The 20,080-nt window shown below is 41.2% G+C and overlaps 1 protein-coding gene across 1 annotated transcript in view; it reads right to left on the bottom strand.

Annotated features, from left to right (window-relative positions):
* Positions 1-8,139: 8,139 nt before the first annotated feature.
* mysm1 (Myb-like, SWIRM and MPN domains 1) overlaps positions 8,140-20,080 on the bottom strand; it is a 141,721-nt gene continuing 129,780 nt past the window's right edge. Inside the window, exon 20 of the mRNA XM_068037219.1 lies at positions 8,140-12,638. Coding sequence (XP_067893320.1) covers positions 12,474-12,638 — 165 coding nt within the window. The 3' untranslated portion in view covers positions 8,140-12,473. The remainder of the gene's footprint in view (positions 12,639-20,080) is intronic.

Here is a 20,080-nt window from a genome sequence, read left to right as displayed (position 1 = left end):
CTAATACCAACCCCTGGGGAACACCGCTGTATACTTTCATCCTATCTGAAAAACTACCATTCACCACTCACTACTTTCTGTCCCTTAAACAATTTTGTATCCACACAACCACTCCCCCTTTAATCTCATGGGCTTCAATTTTGCTAGCAAGCCTATTATGTGGTACTTTTCAAATGCCTTTTGAAATTCCATATATACGACAATAACCCTCTCTTACTACATCAAATAACTCAAATCAAGTTAGTCAAACATGATTTACCTTTAACAAATCTGTGCTGGCTTTCATGTATTGACCCATATTTTTCCAAGTGCCAATTAATTTTGTTCTGGATTATACTCTAAAAGTTTCCCCAACATTAGGCTGACTGGCCTGTAGTTACTGGGTTTATTCCTCTCCCTTTTTATTTTAAGCAGGACTGTAACATTTACAATCTTCCAGTCCTCTGGCACCACTCCCGTATCTATGGAGGATTGGAAGATTGTGGCCAGAGCATCTGCTATCTCCGTCTTTACCTTTATCAGCAAACTATCCTTAGTGCTGATGATTCCACTCCACACTCATGAAATTCCTCCATTCCTCTCATATTACAAAAGCTGACTTGCTGTGTCTCAGCTTCCTTCATGGCCACTGAAAAAGTTGTTTCTTTTAATTCTTTAAAATTTTGAACTCACTTCAACTTTCTCACTAAAATTATCAATACGAAGAATTTAAAACCCAGAATTTATTCATGTTTTGTGCAACCAATAACTAACATGTCTTAACTTTGATGGCTCTGTTAGTTTGAGCTTTTTCGCCAGCAGTTTAAATCTAAGAGTCTCTTATGAAATAAACCTGCATCTTTATTGTCTAACAAAGCTAAGAATTGACCCCAAATTGCAGAAAACCACTGACCAGAGTTTGCTGCCCAATACATTCCCTCATCATTTCAGAAAATGAAAAAATGGCATGCTAAGATATCACTGGATACTCAGTCAGATTTTTTTACAGATAAAATATATTGAATCAAGAAAACACAGCATGACACCAATCAGCACAATATTGACACAATAGAACTGAAATATACTCTTTCTTGGCAACATAGACTCTAGTGATAATTATATTAGATTACTTTTGGTAGTCCCCAGCATTAGTAGCTAAGTGAATAGACAACTGGAGACTCTAAAAGGGTCCCTGGATTTTTAGGATGTCATCAAGGACTTGTCCATAGCAATACTCTGCAGCAGGCAAATCTAATCCTACACCACTTATTGGTTTTTTGGACGCTAACTGGCCTACTAATCCCCCAATATGGTAGGCAGGAAGTGCTCACATTTCTAGCCTAAAGTGTGGAAACTGCCATATTGGTGAAGAATTAATAGCTGTTGTACATAGTGCACACCTGAAACAGGCAATAGGCTAGTTACATATGCAAGTAAGAGGCCCGTCATCTGTTTGAGGCCCCCAGTGCAAGATTGGTTGCCCTGCACTCAGTAAATGCAGATTATGGGATCATCTGCTACCAAAAATATAGATCTTTAAAATTTACTTACCTGAATTTGGAGCCAGGAGAAGGATTCTCCTCCCAAACCTACATTTAAAGAACGTGGGCCACCACTTTCCCTGGCCTCCTATCTCCTGACCCTTCACCCCACTGCTCCCCATTTATGTGAAAGCTAACAGTGGCCCAATCTTGTTTTACTCTTCATTGCATTGAAATCAGTCCTGAGGACTAATATCCAGGGTGTCCTAGGCCTCAACAATTCAGGCACAGGATGCCATGCATCCAAAAATGCATGTACCTGAAATTCTACCCTCTGGTGTTCTTTGAGGAACATGTACCAGATTTAGTTATTGCACATCAACAGCAAGGTACATTTGAAGACAAAGGCATGGGATGAAGCTCAAAGAGGGAAGTGAGTGGACAGATCCGATTTAACTATTTCACTTAGAAAATGATATATGTTATAGAATGGACTACTCAGGGAAACAATTGCAGCTGATAACTTTACTAATATTGAGAGAAATTTGGATAGATATTTGATGAGAAAATCAATTGAGTGATATATAGGCAGAGTACTGTGTATTCAGTTTTTGATCTCAGTAGCTGGGCAGATGGTTCAAAATAACACCTGAAATTACATTTCCCTGCATCGTGCGACGCTAAGGTATGGTGCTTTTTATTTCGGTGCGCTGGTAAAAGTGAATTGCAGGTAACTGTGCGACATGGACTGGTAATTGTTTGGGAGGTAGATTTTTTAAAATGTACTTTCATAGGAAATAGGAGCAAAAATAGGCAATTTGGCCCCTTGATTCTGCTCCACATTTAATCAGATCATACCTAATCTTCTACCTAAATGCCATTTTCCCGCACTGTCCCCATATACCTTGATATCTTTAATATCTAAAAATCTATCGATTTTTTTTGGGAACATACTCAATGACTGAGCCGCCACAACCCTCTGGTGTTGTATTGTAGTGTTTTGAAATTGCAATTGCATTGTGCATTGTGTACTCTAGAGGCTGCTGTAGAACACACATGCTTGCAAAGAGAAAGAGAAACTAAGACAGAATAAAAGAAGTCTTTATGTTCAGCTACTGCAATCTTTGTCTCTCTGTCTTTACCACATATCCTATCCCAAACTCGGCTAAACCTCACTCAAGTCCCGAATGTTATATATGTATATATTGTTATACTATTTGTAAAGTGTTAGGAACTAATTAACTAGGAACTAGATGTTATGTGTAAGTGTTCCAGTGTGGGGCCTCATTCACGGCTGCACAGGGGAGTCATGTTATATGTAACACAAGAACCAGTTCAACCAGGTTCTACAGCACAAGCATGGTGTTGAAATAAACCAGACTGACTCCAGCCTTTTCCAAGTTTAAAGTGTGATTTTTTTTCCAACATCTGGGAACCAGAAACAACATAAAGACGAAACATGGTGGCAGTGAGTGTCTGTCAGTAAACCTACAACATTCTTTAAAGCATCAGATTGAGAAAAGTGATCCAAATTAGTGCCAGAGAGAGAGGCAGAAAAACTGAGTGACTCGTGTGAAAACTCTAAAAAAAAAATGTCAGCCGGGACAGGAATGAATGCACTGCTACAACTCATCATGAACTGGGGAGCTGATGATGTCGTAGAGGCATTTGAGAATTTTTAACAAAAGTGCAATGTGGCAATCAATAGTTTCCTACAAGGCACTAGTGAAGAGGAGAGGGTCAGCTATATCCTTATGTGGACTGGAGATAAAGGATTAAATTTATTTAACATCTGGGACCTAACTGAAGAGGACAGCAGAAACCCAGTCAAAATTTTTGAAAGATTCAGCACCCATCTCCAGCCAAAATCAAATCATCGGATATACCGATATGAATTTCAAGGCCTCAGACAGGAACTAGGTGAGCCTATTGACAATTTTGTAGCAAGATTGAAAAATGCAGCTAGAAAATGTAAATTTAAGGACACAGATGAATGGCTGATAGATCAGCTCATTTGGGGTTCTGCACATCCAGAAGTACAGAAATCTCTAATCGGACAGGACAAGCTCAAAATATCACAGGCTGTAGACACTGCCAGAGCACATGAAGCCACGAGCAGACAGATGAAGACTCTGACCTCCCAAATGACTAGCCTTCAGTTAAGACAAGAGACAGGCAGCAGGGTCGATGCAGTAAAACAACAACTAAAGAATGTACACCAAACAGAGAGAAAGACGTACAGGAGCTGTGGACGACCACATGAATTGACAGATAGAAGGAAATGTCCCGCGTAAGGATCAATCTGCAGAGCTTGCGGAAAGACCAATCACTGGGAAAAGATGTGCAGAACAAGGCAACAAAGTGGTAGGCGAGTCATCAGAGCCAGAGTAACAGGGCGAAGGAACAGTGAAAGAAACCAAAGCATCCATATCCTGGAAGATGGCAATGGGTTTGAGAACATGATAAACATAGGAACCGTAGAATTGCACGAAATGTCTGGATGTGACAGTTACCAGAGAAAAGAAATTCACACAAGCATTCAGATCAGAAAGAGGCTGAAAAATAAGCCCACAATGATAAATCTGAAGGTGAAGATTGATCCTGGAGCGCAGAGTAACATCATCCCGCTCAGACTATACCAGCAGATCTTTCCTGAAAATTTGGAGAAAAATGGTTATCCAAGGGAAGGTGCTCTGAAACCAAACAACGTCGTGCTAACAGCATACGGGGGACCTGAGATTTGACAGAACGCCAAGTATATTAGCAATATAACGATGTTCTCACCCAAGCCTTTTGAGTTTGCCTTTCCTGGGAGCGGACTCCATCAGTTAGTCACTCCGTCAACATCCCGTCTATCTGCATCTTCCGATGATTGACTAAACCACCCATTCCCAACTCGGGTCTGCAACTTGTCCGTACACGGACACTGGTATCTGTGGTAAAAATTTTGGGGTCCGTGACTGATAATTTCAGGGACGAGAAATTTTCAATTTTTTCAACCAGTCTGTTTTTTTAAATATCGCAGCTGTCACTTTCACAGCTGACAGGAGTGGGATCAGTGCTTCCAATTTGGACAAGTTCGGGGTTTTTTTGGCAGGTTCCGATTTTTTTTAAAAGCCCACCAGTAAATCACAAACTTGTTCGAATTGGAAGTGCTGGTCCCACTCCGAACATATGTCAGCTGTGAAACTGCCTGCTGCAATTTTTAAAAAAACTGACCAATCACTAAGCAACTATCAGAGAGAGAGGGTCAGAGAGAGAGGGAGGGGAGGGGGAAGGGGAGGAGGGAGACAGAGGGAGGGAACACAGAGGTAGAAAGAGGGGGAGGGAGGGGGAGAGAACGAGGGGAGGGGGGCAGAGAGCGAGGGCAGAGGGGGGCAGAGAGAGAAGGGGGAGGGAGAGAGAAGGGGCAGAGAGAGGGGAGCAGAGAGGGAGTAGAGAGAGAAAGGAGAGGCAGTGAGAGAGACAGAAAAGGGGCAGAGAGAGAGAGCGAGGGGCAGAGAGAGAAGGGGCAGAGAGACAGACAGAGAGAGAGAGAAGGGAGAGAGAGAACGCGGGGAGAGGGGGTGGCAGAGAGAGGGGCAGAGAGCGAGGAGGGATGACACAGAGATGGGGACGGCAGAGAGGGAGGGGGAGAGAGCGACAGAGAGAGAGAGAAGTGGGAGAAGGAGCGGTCAAGATCACTCCCAACAATGGACATCTATCTGGAATGCTCCACATCGCTACAAGAAGTGTGCAGGCAAACATTGACTACTTTGGCAAGCAAATAAATGCCAGATGTCTCACTAAATCAGTGTCCAACATAGTGTCCAAAAAGTATGTCAATAAATTAGTCTTCTCATTTAAAGCTTCTTCACAAAAATGCACCTTTGTTGTTGTTTTGATTAATTGTAAGATAAATTTGTAATGCCTTTATCTTTCCAAAATTGTCTCACCAGCCCCCTATGTAAGACAGAAATTGTAATGTGGCCCCCCATGCAAAAATGTTGGGCACCACTGCTTCAAGCCTTTAACCCTGTGTTTTAAAATAACCTAGCAGCAAAAGTAATTCGCATTGGCATTGCATACTATTTTGCTTGCTAGCTAGCTAATACTGTTGTGCTGCTCTCCATTGATATTTGTGCGCTTAGCTACTTTATTTATAGGGAGAAATGTGTTTTAAATTGGACTGTGTTTTGATGGCATTAGATTGAATATATACTTGATAGACAGATTAATCGCCCCCATGTCTGTGGCTGAGACAATAATTTTGTCAAATGTTCCTGGTGCAACATTTTGGTGCGTATCCCAGTCCCAACTGCAGTGCTGATCTCCGGGGTATCCTCCTCATGTCGCTATTCCTACCTTTCACAGGCCCCTTCTGGCACTTGTTTGTCTGATGAGACAATTGCTCTTGTCTCACTTGATTAGGTAATCCGATTGTCCTCACTAAGCACATGTTCAAATTTGCGGGATAACCCCTTTTTCTTTGTTCCTGTAGGTGCTGTTATCAGCCACATCCCGCCTTCCCATGGTCCTTTGAGTTTGAATGGCCGCAACTGTCACTGCCTCCGTCAGCTACTATGGCATGTCTATGCTGTGCTCACTAGGTTGTAAACCCTTTGCTACTCACACTGGTGGAAGGGGAGGTGGAATGATGTGACACTGCATCCTCTGAAGTCTCCTCCTCAGAAGTGGAGGCCTCTCCCGTAGGCTCTGCAGCTGGCTGTTCTTATCCATGATCTTTGAGAGAAGAGTGATGAGAGGGCAATGTGTGTTGCAACACATGTTTCTGACTACTCGTCTTCTGGAGCTCTATGTGACCAGTGGTGCTTTGTGCTCGCCAGAGGGTCTCTTGTACCCATTCTTTAGACCATTCACTCGCTTGAAGCTCCAAACCCGTCCCACCATCAGCGATAGCCTGCTCTGCCTCCCAGCTCCAATGCCTCTTCCTCTATTGGTGTACGGATTCAGTTCTTAATCTGTGTCACATATTGAGTTCTCTTCTCCTGCAAGCATATAAATGTACGTAGTTACTCGCCCATCATAAACACTGACCACACTTATGTTGGTGGCAGCCTAACTGTCCATCATGGTGCCACAGGGATGCCTCCAGCATGCAACCATTCAGTACGAGCAATGCTGGGGTCAACTCTGACTGACCTGCATACTCCACAGAGTGACTACCACGTATGTGTCAGCAAATGCTGCTGCCAGGACATTGCCACTCACTGGGTGGGCACCACTTTTGGCACATTCATACCTATCTTTAGTCACATTTAAGGCTGCAAGCTTAGCATTATGTGCAGCACTCAACTTGCCAGAAGGCATCAGATCATTGATCCTCTTTCGACACAGCAGTCACATATGTGGGATAACCCCAAAGCTGCTCACCTCCTCCACTATCTCCATCCATGCCCTTTTTGTCTGGCAAGCCAGTCTCTCCTCCTATCTCAATGGAATAGGTCTTCCCTCAGAGTCCGTGGTGCCTCGAGGAATACCTCCAGGGAGGCATCAGTGAGCCTGGGCACCACCCTTGCTCTGCATTCTGCCATTTCTCAATCTCTGCAGTTGCCAGAGCTTCCTATCTGATTGCTCCAGGGCTTCTACCTTTAAAAGTACTGTTGGCTGCCTATTAAAGATTGCACTAACCTTCCTGACCCTGTACTTCCTCCCGTCTGCACCTCCTAACTGGCTGGCTCCCACGCTTACTAGCTGTTAATCGGACGGCCCCAACAATATCACTCTCCCAATTCTGCCACCCACTTTAGATCCCGACGCTGGGATTTCATTGCCGGCCTACATTTCTGTTTGTTTAGTCTTTCTTTAGCTTTGACACTGCAAAATGATACTATGTTAAGAAATGAAAGGGAATGCAATTCAAAGAGTACTAAAACAGTGGGCCTGAATTTTCTAAAAAATTAATGTGTGAACAATGCACAAACTTAAACTTGTGGCAAGGAAAAGTTACCCCATGAATATGAAATGCCACAAGTTGCTGGATGATTTGCACAACTCCACTGTTAAGTTCATGGAAGCAGTATCTCGCACTTAACCTCCCGGTGAGTTTCATGAAGTTGCTGCATTTGCACAATAATTGCCCTTGAAACACGCCACAGAAAGTTGGCTGGTAATTAATAACAGTAAGTATCCTTTTAACCATGTAATAATTATTAATAACTGCCAATCAACCTGCTTGGCCCAGAAAGTGAACAGTTACAGTGTGCAATCTCATTCCTTCGGGTAGCGAATTGTTGTTGGAGATATTAAAGGTCAATTTTTAAAAAATTTTCTTACTGTTCCTTTGACTTTTTTCTCAATCCAATTATTCTTTCCATCTCTTTCTCTACCTGATTTAACATTGAGTTCACCTACTGTAATTCACCCTCCTTCTCAGACTTTCCTCTGTTTATTTCCCAATCTTTACATTTCATTGGCTAAGGAGACAGACTATTCATTCACCAAGCTCCCAGGTACCCTGTTGCTGTTGCTGCACTATTATCAGCTGACACGTTCAGTAACTTTAAAGCAAAACATTTTTGGGCTGAAGGCTACGGGAACAGCTGACTCACTAGCATGCCACAAGGTGTCCTACTACAGCACATTCTGGCCTATTATGTTTTTGTAAGAACCTGTAATTAGTTCTGTAAACAAAACTTAATAACAATATAAAAATGATCAAACTTTTTTTTAATTCACTCATTTTTTGAGTCACAGGTTCCCACAGTACTGAAAAGACAATATATACAGACAATAAACATTGTCCATTGGCAGTTATTGTGGCTTAATACAAAATATATGAACTACATTGCTGAAACTACATTATTAATGTACAAAACCGATCATTTATTAATCTTGTATTCCAAAACTGCAACTCTCAAAGCCTTTATTTACAACATGAAGATGTAATAAGCTAGTTTAAACTACTTTTTAAGTCAAAAAGTATATACATGTTGATTACATATACTGTACATACTTTTGACTTTCTATAACCTCACAAATAGACATACAAATAACTTTTCAACCAATGAAAAATAATGTAGATATTGTTCTAGGAAAGTATTATTTACAGTACGCTACCATGCAGTCAATATTAACAATACATTCATTATATCTTGACTTGAACTAAAACCCACATAAACATTGCACTGTGACCTGCCTTATCAAAAACTTACTGACAAGTTGACAAGAAATAAACGTATGGAGGGCAATGTCCATGGAAGATGTAATTAAACAAGAATGTATCGTATGGTTCAGTACAGTTTGAAGCACAAGAACATGTGACTGCAGTTTCAGCTGCTGTTTGATCTACCACCACCATTTTTCCTGGTTCATAAGAGCTCTCATAAATTGCTGCCTAGGTCAAACAGCAGTCAAGTCAGTTCCATTTCTTTGATTGTGATCTTTGGATCTGGATAGGCTCATGCTGTGACCAAATACTTTGAAGCAAGTAGCTCATTTATTGTAATTTGCAAAGGTTCTTTTTGAAATGTGCGTTTCTTGTGTCTTGTTCATTTTTTCCATTCTCTTTGTACCTTTCCTAAATAAGCTTCAGGATACTGTTCTGTCTTTCCTAGATTTGTGGTTACTACTACTAGTGCATGATTCCCAAAGAAGTGCCAAGAAGCTGTGACTGGGTCTAACTAACTGGCTGTGAACTTCCATTAATCCACAGTAGCCTTTTAAGGTTGTTGAATCATCTCATAACAGTACTCTGGATCAACTCCAAATGCCCTCAATTACGTCTGAATGCACAACATTCAGTTAATCTGAATTCTGTACTTTTGAACACTGAATAAATGAATTAACAGATGGACTTGGGATTGTTATAAGACTATAGCAAAAACAATGCCATAAACCACAAGAGTTAAGCTTGAATTGCTTATATGGTTTTTAAACTGAGAGATTGTGTAACAGATTACATCGCTCAAAATCTACCAATCAATATATGGAACCTTTTGTTTTATTGATTGTTTCAGGTGGAATAAATGGGGTCTGCCATTGTTAGCTTTATGTCACCATGAATCCAATGTAAATATAAATGAAACAATTTCATTAAAAAAAAATAGAAATGATTGCCACAAATGTTTAAAGTGTTTCTTGCAGAATGTATCTGACATGAAAGAATTCAGTTTCATATTTACCGTGCTGTTTAATTAGCACTATTTACATCATGTCAGGAATAGGGAATATAAATAAATCACTTTTAAATCATTGAAACTTTATACAGATTTATATACTATAAAATTTTATGCTAAAACTTTATCTGAAACTTATTTGTTTGATTGCTTTGAACAGCCTAACTCCATCAGCTAGCTTCAAATGACCATTAAGCGGTTTTATATATATATATATATATATATATATATATATATATGGGCTGAAATTCCTCAGACCTTCTGGCAAACTCCCACCATAAATTTGGTGGAAGGGCTGGAAAATAGCGCGGACCCAGAACGGCTGGTTCTCAACCATCACTGGGAGTACCTGGGGATTGTAAAAAATGCAGGTTCCACTCTCTCCTTACATGGCTAGTGATGTGGAGGGGGCAGAACCAAGGACTCCCAATGCTGGATGTTCCTGTGACTTGGGACTCTGAGGTAAGTACATCTTCAGAGGCCAGCACACCCAATGTGAAGAGGCATACTGACTTCCTCAATGGGGAAAAAAGTCTGGGGTCATTGTCTGGATCACAGAAATAGTGAAGCAAATCACACTGAAAACACTTTTTGTTTAATCTGACCTTTTAGAAAGTTTTACTTTGAAATTAAATGGCGATACAGTGCTAGTATAATATGTTGATATATTTTGGAATCAAAAGACAGAAGACACTCTCATGGTCCAAAACAAAGTCAGCCTTATGAATAAAAATAATAGTAGTTTTATCTATTTCATGCTTAACATTTCTTCAGATTTCAGAATTTAATATTTCAAGACACCTGGAGAAAACCAATTAGGTGACATTTCAAAAAAAAGTTGCCAGTACACAAATGAGATTTTGCTAGGACTGATACAAAGGGCACACACTACCTCCTGAAATACTATTTTTATAATGTGTTGATATATTCTTTTTTACAGTAATATTCCAAGCTGTTCCAGTCCAAAAACAGCCACGTGAAGACCTACCACCGTGGTTCACCTGCGAGAATAGCACACAGATGATGCATTTAAAGAATCTATTTTCATTCGGCTGCCAATGAAGTAAACCTTCCTGCTCTGAAATATTGATGCCTAGGCCTAGTGCTGGAATGGAAATTAAAACTGCTGGTCAGCACCTTGAATCCAAAATAAGGAGAGGATTAAACTTCAGAAACCCAAAACTGCAGTCTTTTAGTCACTTGTTTTACAGTAATGTCATGTTCCAGTTTCAGTGAGGCTGTCTGTACGAAGGCAACAGATGTCTACATTAACAACTGGAATGCATAAACAGCCATTGCCATCAGGAAGTTTGATTATCAAATGTGACGTGATTACTGTAGCTTTACCAAGAAAGTATGCAGCCAATGTATGTCATGTCCAATAATAACTTCACTGTCTAGTAGAGCAATAACTCCCTACTAGGTTTTTTTAAAAATGCAGACATCTAAATAACTATGGCACACAGTTTAGAAACTAAAAATCAGCCTAAGATTCCAGGGAAAACTATCTCACACACAGAGTAATTCTACCACAATGTTATTCATTATACTGGATACTTTCCATCATACAATAAATAGCAAGTTATTTGATTTAACTCCAGGGTTCATCTATAAATTGTCAGATACCACCTTAATCAACCACCTGACTTTAGTAACAAACAATGTGTATACTGTCTGTAAAATCTATCACTTCAACCTTTTCACTGACCTATTTCTACAACTTAAACACAAATTTTTATTTTAACATTATCTCAAATGTCCTCCTTTCCTCCCCAAGCAGAGAAATAGGAGAAGGAAGAAAAAAGTAAAGGAACATCACAACTACTTATATTTGTTTTTGAGGAGGGCAGCAGGAATAGAGTCATTTACGAAACAGAAGGTGGCAGTGGTCAGTCCTGATTAAGCAGGTAGCTGCCACTTCAGATCAGTGCATTTGGAATCGAAACCTGTTCATCTGCTAACACTCCAGATTTCAGTAACAGAGTCCACATGCTACAGTATAAGGTGAAGCCTGAAGCTCATAAATCCAAATGTCATACATTATGGCTCAAAATAGTACCTTCTGTCTTGCACTAAAAGAAGCAAAGTAACTACCAGGGCAACTGGTCGTGCAACTTTGATAAACTTTTGTTTTGTGATGCATTTCAGCTGTACTATCTAACTAAAGGGAGGGAAAGACTCGTGGAAGTAATCTTTGTTTAAAATATTTACTGTTTTTAAAGAAGAAATAATGGTTTTACCAGGAATTAATCCAACCTTTTTTTTGAAAAGACAATTATCTCCTTGATGCTATAGAGACCCTTGTTGTGGAACTTCCTCCTTGCTAAGATGCTTCAGTTAATAACTGGGAGCATCTCAGAGCAGTGGGCTCAACAACAAAATGTGAAAGCTGGCTAAGCCTGAGAAGTCACACTACAGACTAGAATGCAGATTTCCCTGCTAACGTCCCAAGGTCAAGCAATTTCAGAGAGGCACACAAACCAGTTTGAAATCATAGTGATTGCTGTTTCCAATTGAGCCACTCCTCAATGGTCCCCATAACTGACCTCATGGAAATGACCCTACTCAATCGTCTCCATGGCGACAAGAAAATTGCATACTTTTTATAAAAAGTCAAAGAAATTGCCAGTAAAGATCATTGTTGTTCTGTAAAAAGGGGAGTACTTTGGGAAGAAAATAATCTCCTAGACTTTACTTCCTCTCTAACTAATGCAGGGTTTCTTACATTCAATTTCCTTTAGAAACTAGCAAAATTGTACTGAAAATTCCTTTGGCTTCTCAACTGTACAGTTTCTGGTGACCCTTCTGACAATGTCATTAGATTTTTCATTGCAAAGTTAATTTTTTGAAAGTGGAATGTCAGACATGTAGATCTTGCAAATGCATGCGGCACAAATTAAGTGGCTGGTTCTACTGGAAGCTTAGCAATAGTTTCAAATTTATTGTTCCTGTCTTCAACATTATAACCTGCAAGGAACAAATCTTCAATCTGGGTCAGAAACTCTTCAGTGACTGCAGCATTCCATTGATTTTCCAATGTTTTCCTCATGGATTCAAGCAGCTACAATAGAACAAAATGAGAGGTTGAAAATGTTACTGAAAAATTTTAAATACTCCACAAATAACACAAGTAGATGTATTTTAAGTTAAAATAAAAGCAAAATACTGTAGATGCTGGAAATCTGAAATAAAGATGTATTTTAAATACTGACTTAATCCAATAATTTGAGAAAGTGAACCCGCACTATTGCATTCCAGGAGATCATACCATCTGTTACACTTGCATGCCAAATTAGAAAGCTAGCAAAGCTAAAAGATTTAAAATAAAAAAAAATGACAAAGACTGACAGCAGATTATAAGCCTATGAAATATGAATAAAAGCCATTACACATGTTTTGCAACTTAAACCATAAGTGTACGAAACAATTCTTTGCTATATTTTGGGGTGAAAGAAAACTAGTATTTGTAGGCCCAAAATGGGAAACACAAATATTGAACAAAGAAAATATTGAAATTTATGAAAAAAAATTATAGATTCAGGGTTAATTTTAAGTGCTTTTGTATTTCACAATGGATAGATTTGCAACATTTAGATTTCAAGAGACCAACCAACTACATGCATTTATTTTAGTAAAACAACAAGGGCAGCACAGTGGCGCAGTGGTTAGCACCGCAGCCTCACAGCTCCAGCGACCCGGGTTCAATTCTGGGTACTGCCTGCGTGGAGTTTGTAAGTTCTCCCTGTGTCTGCGTGGGTTTCCTCCGGGTGCTCCGGTTTGCTCCCACAGCCAAAAGACTTGCAGGTCGATAGGTGAATTAGCCATTATAAATTGCCACTAGTATAGGTAGGTGGTAGGGAAATATAGGGACAGGTGAGGATGTGGTATAAATGGGTGGTTGATGGTCAGCACAGACTCGGTGGGCCGAAGGGCCTGTTTCAGTGCTGTATCTCTAAAATCTAAATCCTAAGGTATTTCACAAGACCATTATTAAAATGAAATTTGACACTGAGTGATTAACCAAGATATTAGGTCAAGTGATCAAAAGCTTGGTCAAAAAAGATAGATTTTAAGGAGTGTCTCAAAGGAGGAAAGAGAGGAAAGAGGCAGAAAGGTTTAGGAAAGGAATTCCAGAGGTTAGGGCCTTGGCAGTCAAAGGCACATAGAAACATAGAAAATAGCAGCAGGAGTAGGCCATTTGGCCCTTCCAGCCTGCTCCGCCATTCATTATGATCATCCAACTCAGTAATCTGTTCCTGCTTTCTCCGCATATCCTTTGATCTCTTTAGACCCAAGAGCTATATCTAACTCCTTCTTGAAAACATACAATATTTTGGCCTCAACTGTTTTCTGTGGTAGCGAATTCCACAGGCTCACCACTCTCTGGGTGAAGAAATTTCTCCTCATCTCAGTCCTGAAAGGTTTACCCCATATCCTTAGACTATGACCCCGGTTCTGGACTCCCCCACCATCGGGAACATCCTTCCTGCATCTACCCTGTCAAGTCCTGTTAGAATTTTATAGGTTTCTATGAGATCCCACCCCCCCGTCACTCTTCTGAACTCCAGCAAATATAATCCTAACCGACTCAATCTCTCCTCATACGTCAGTCCCGCCATCCCAGGAATCAGTCTGGTAAACCTTCGCTGCACTCCCTCTATAGCAAGAACATCCTTCCTCAGATAAGGTGACCAAAACTGCACACAATATTCCAGCTGTGGCTTCACCAAGGCCCTGTATAATTGCAGCAAGACATCCCTGCTTCTGTACTCGAATCCTCTTGCTATGAAGGCCAACATACCATTTGCCTTTTTTACCACCTGTTGCATCTGCAGCCTTCAGTGACTGGTGTACGAGAACATCCAGGTCTCGCTGCATATTCCCCTCTCTCAGTTTATAGCCGTTCAGATAATAATCTGCCTTCCTGTTTTTGCTACCAAAGTGGATAACCTCACATTTATCCACATTATACTGCATCTGCCATACATTAGCCCACTCACTCAACTTGTCCAAATCACCCTGAAGCCTCTCTGCATCCTCCTCACAACTCACCCTCCCACCCAGTTTTGTGTCATCTGCAAATTTGGAGATATTACATTTAGTTCCCTCATCTAAATCATTCATATATATTGTGAATAGCTGCAATCCTAGCACCGATCCCTGCGGTACCCCACTAGTCACTGCCTGCCATTCGGAAAAAGAGCTATTTATCCCTACACTTTGTTTCCTGTCTGCCAACCAATTTTCTATCCATTGCAATACACTACCCCCAATCCCATGCGCTTTAATTTTACACACTAATCTTTTATGTGGGACTTTGTCGAAAGCCTTCTGAAAGGCCAAATAAACCACATCCATTGGCTCCCCCTCATCAAGTCTACTAGTTACATCCTCATTTGTCAAGCATGATTTCCCTTTCATATGATGACTCTGCCCGATTCTACCACTGTTCTCTAAGTGCTCTGCTATAAAATCTTTGATAATGGACTCTAGAATTTTCCCCACTACCTACGTCAGGCTGACATAATTCCCTGCTTTCTCTCTACCTCTCTTTTTAAATAGTGGGGTTTCATTAGCTACCCTCCAATTTGTAGGAACTGTTCCAGAGTCTATAGAATTTTGGAAGATGACCAACAATACATCCACTATTTCTAGGGCCATTTCCTTAAATACTCTGGGATGCATACCATCAGGCCCTGGGGATTAATCGGCCTTCAATCCCATCAATTTCCCCAACACCATTTCTCTACTAATACTGATTTCCTTCAGTTCCTCTCTCTCACTAAACCCTGTGTTCCCCAACATTTCTGGTATGATATTTGTGTCCTCCTTTGTGAAGACAGAACCAACGTATGCATTTAGTTGGTCAGCCATTTCTTTGTTCCCCATAATAAATTCCCCTGTTTCTGACTGTAAGGGACCCACATTTGTCTTCACCAATCTTTTTCTCTTCACATACCTATAGGCACAGTTGACAATGGTGGAGTAATAAAAATCAGGGATGCACATGAGCTGAGAATTGGAGGAACACAGAGATCTCAGAGGGTCATAGAGCTGGAGGAGATTACAGAGATAGGGAAGGGCTAAGGCCATGGAGGAATCTGAAAACAAGGATGAAAATTTTAAAATTGAGGTATTGCCAGATTGGAAGCCAATGTAGGCCAGCAAGCATAGGGGTAATGGGCAAACGGGACTTGGTGCAAGTTAGGATATGGGTAGCAGAGTGTTGGATTAGCTCAATTTTATGGACAATGCAAGTTAAGAGGCTGGGCAGGAAAGCATTGGAACAGTCGAGTCTAGAGGTAACAAAGGCATGGATGAGGGTTTCAGCATACGAACATATGAATCAGGAGCAGAAGTAGGCCACATGGCCCCTCAAGCCTGCTCTGCCATTCAATGATATCAAGGCTGATCTGATTGCAAGCTCAACTTCGTATTCCTGCCTACCTCCAATAACCTTTCACCCACTTGCTTATCAAGAATCTATCTATGTCTGCCTTAAAAATATTTAAAGACTCTGCTACCAATGCCCTTTGAGAGAGTTCCAAAGGTTCACGACCCTCTGAGAAAAAAATTTGCACCATCTGTTATTTTTAAACAGTGACCCCTAGTTCTAGAGTCTCCCCCAGAATCTTATATGCTACAATCAAGTTGCCTCTTACTCTTCTAAACTCCAGCGGATACAAGCATAGCCTGTCCAACCTTTCCTCATAAGACAACCTGCCCATTCCAGGTATTAGTCTACTAAACCTTCTCTGAACTGCTTCCAATGCATTTACATCCTTCCTTCAATAAGAAGACCAATACTGTACACAGTACACCAGATGTGGTTTCACCAATGCCCTGAAGCAAAACCTCCCTACTTTTGTATTCAATTCCTCTTGCAATAAGTGATAACATTCTATCAGCTTTTCTAATTATTTGTGAACCTGCATACTAACCTTATGTGATTCCTGCACTAGGACACCCAGATACCTCTTTTTTTTTAATTCATTCATGGGATGTGGGTGTTGCTGGCTAGGCCAGCATTTATTGCCCATCCCTAATTGCCCTTGAGAAGGTGGTGGTGAACTGCCTTCTTGAACCGCTGCAGTCCATGTGAGGTAGGTACACCCACAGTGCTGTTAGGGAGTTCCAGGATTTTGACCCAGCGGCAGTAAAGGAATGGCGATATAGTTTCAAGTCAGGATGGTGTGCGACTTGGAGGGGAACTTGCAGGTGGTGGCGTTCCCATGCATTTGCCGCCCTTGTCCTTCTAGTTGGTAGAGGTCATGGGTTTGGAAGGTGCTGTCGAAGGAGCCTTGGTGCGTGGCTGCAGTGTATCTCGTAGATGGTACACACTGCTGCCACTGTGCGTCGGTGGCGGAGGGAATGAATGTTTGTGGATGGGGTTCCAATCAAGCGGGCGGCTTTGTCCTGGATGGTGTCGAGCTTCTTGAGTGTTGTTGGAGCTGCACCAACCAGGCAAGTGGAGAGTATCCCATCACACTCCTGACTTGTGCCTTGCAGATGTTGGACAGGCTTTGGGAAGTCAGGAGATGAGTTGCTCGCCGCAGGATTCCTAGCCTCTAACCTGCTCTTGTAGCCACGGTATTTATATGGCTACTTCAGTTCAGCTTCTGGTCAATGGTAGCCCCTAGGTTGTTGATAGTGGGGGATTCAGCAATGGTAATGCCATTGAATGTCAAGGCGAGATGGTTAGATTCTCTCTTGTTGGAGATGATCATTGCCTGGCACTTGTGTGGTGCGAATTTTACTTGCCACTTATTAGCCCAAGCCTGGATATTGTCCAGGTCTTGCTGCATTTCTACACGGGCTGCTTCTCAGAGCTGTGTAAACTTTCACCATTTAGATAATATGCTTCTTTTTTATTCTTCCTGCCAAAATGGACAATTTCCCATTTTCCCACATTAAACTCCATTTGCCAGATATTTTCCCACTCACTTAACCAATCTACATCCTTTTGTAGCCTCCTTATGTCCTCTTCATAACTTACTTTCCTACCTATCTTTGTGTCATCAGCAAATTCAACAACCATACCTTCGGTCCCTTCATCCAAGTCATTTATATAAATTGTAAAAGGTTGAGGCTCCAGCACTGATCCCTGTGGCACACCACTCGTTACATCTTGCCAACCAGAAAATGACCCATTTATGGCTACCCTCTGTTTTCTGTTAGCTAGTCAATCTTCTATCCATGCCAATGTTACCCTCTACACCATTAGCTTTTATTTTCTGCAATAACCTTTGATGTGGCACCTTATCAAATGCCTTTTAGAAATCTATTGGTTAAACATGATTTCCCTCTCACAAAACCATGTTGACTCTGCCTAATTACCTTGAATTTTTCTAAGTGCCCCGCTATAACGTCTTTAATAATAGTTACTAACATTTTCCCTATGACAGATGTTAAGCTAACTGGCCTGTTGTTTCCTGCTTTCTGTATCCCTCCCTTCTTGAATAAAGAAGTTACACTGGCTATTTTCCAATCTAATGGAACCTTCCCCGAATCTAGGGAATTTTGGAAAATTAAAACCAACGCATCAACTATCTCACTAGCCACTTTTTTAGCACCCTAAGATGAAGTCCATCAGGACCTGGGCACTTGTCAGCCCGCAGCTTCAACAATTTGCTCAGAACCACTTCCCTGGTGATAGTAATTTTCTTGAGTTCCTCCCTCCCTTCCATTTCCTGATTTACAGCAATTTCTGGGATGTTACTTGTATCCCCTATAGGTGAAGACCGATCCAGAATACCTGTTCAATTCATCTGCCATATCCTTATTTACCATTATTGATTCCCCAGACTCACTTTCTATAGGCCCAACACTCACTTTGTTAACTCTTTTCTTTTTTAAATATCTATAGAAACTCTTACTATCTGTTTTTTATATTTCTAGCTAGCTTTCCCTTGTACTCTAATTTTTCCCTCCTTATCAACCTTTTAGTCATTCTTTGTTGTTCTTTATATTTTGTCCAATCTTCTTACTTGCCACCCACCTTTGCACAATTATATGCTTTTTCTTTAAGTTAGATACAATCTTTAACTGTTTTAGTTAACCACGGATAGTAGGGCCTCCCGTTGGATTTTTTTCTTTCTCGTTGGAGTGTGTCAACTCTGTGTATTCTGAAATATCCCCTTAGGTGTCTGCCATTGCATCTCTATTGACCTATCCCTTAACCTAATTTGCCAGTTCACTTTAGTTAGCTCTGGTCTGATGCCTTCACAATGACCCTTATTTAAGTTTAAAATACTAGTCTTGGACCCATTCTTCTCTCCCTCAAACTGAATGTAAAATTCAATTAAAGTATGATCGCTACTACCTACGGGTGCCTTCACTATGAGGTCACTAATTACTCCTATCTCGTTGCACAATACCAGGTCTAGTACAGCCTGCTCTCTGGTTGGTTCCAGAACATGCTGTTCTAAGAAACTATCCCGAAAACATTCTATGAACTCCTCATCTAGGTTACCTTTGCCCATCTGATTCTTCCAGTCTATATGTAGATTAAAATCCCATATGATTATCGCCGTACCTTTCTGCCAAGCTCCCATTATTTCTTCCTTTATACTCTGTCTTACTGTGTGGTTACTGTCAGGGGGCCTGTACAACACTCCCACAAGTGACTTCTTGCCTTTATCATTTCTCATCTCTACCCAAATCATTAATACATACTGGTTGCCTGAAGTTAGGTCATCCCTCTCTAATGTGCTAATACCATCATTAATTAACAGCGCCACCCCTCCACCTTCTCCTAGCTTCCTGTCCCTCCTAAATGTCATGCACCCTTCAATATTCAGGTCCCAATCTATGTCATCCTGCAACCATCTTTCTGCAATGGCTATCAATGGCAGCACAGGAGTTGAGGCAGGGGTGGAGACGGCAATGTTACAGAGCTGGAAGTAGGTAGTTTTAATGATGGGGAGGACATGGGGTCGCAAGCTCAGCTCAGGGACAAATAGGACGCCAAGGTTGCCAACGGTTGGTTGCTACAATTTCTTCCCCAGAAGTTAACTCAGGAGTCACACTCCCACATCCAACTCCCACTCACGTCAGAATCACCATTACCCATTCAACTCTTCACACTTCCAGAGATGCTCTCCTCCTCTAACCTTCCGAATTTATAATAGCACTTGCCTCTCCCTCCTCAATTCAACTTGATGCTTTTCACCTGCTGCTCAACTCAACCTGCAAACTTCTTCCACTCCTTGTTCAAGCTATTTCTCATCTCCCCACCCCCCAACAAACTCCACCAACCCCATTAAACCTGGTAATCTTCTGCTATTCCAACTCAGGTCAAGCTGGGTCCCACTTATCCTCTAATTTTTTTTCAGAGTGCATTGGCGATTTGTTTAACCGTGTGGCCCCTTTAAATATTTTTGCTTGGCCGCCCACATGTGATAATGTAAAAGTGCTGACTTCTGCATGGGAACGCTTGGGTTGCTGTGCAGCTTAGTGGCAACATTGGCTAAAACTATTCTTTCACCCCTCTCCCGTTCAAGC

The sequence above is a fragment of the Heterodontus francisci genome, chromosome 8 (genome assembly GCF_036365525.1).
Source record: "Heterodontus francisci isolate sHetFra1 chromosome 8, sHetFra1.hap1, whole genome shotgun sequence".
Taxonomy (NCBI): Eukaryota; Metazoa; Chordata; class Chondrichthyes; order Heterodontiformes; family Heterodontidae; genus Heterodontus; species Heterodontus francisci.
This window is presented reverse-complemented; position numbering and strand designations above follow the sequence as displayed.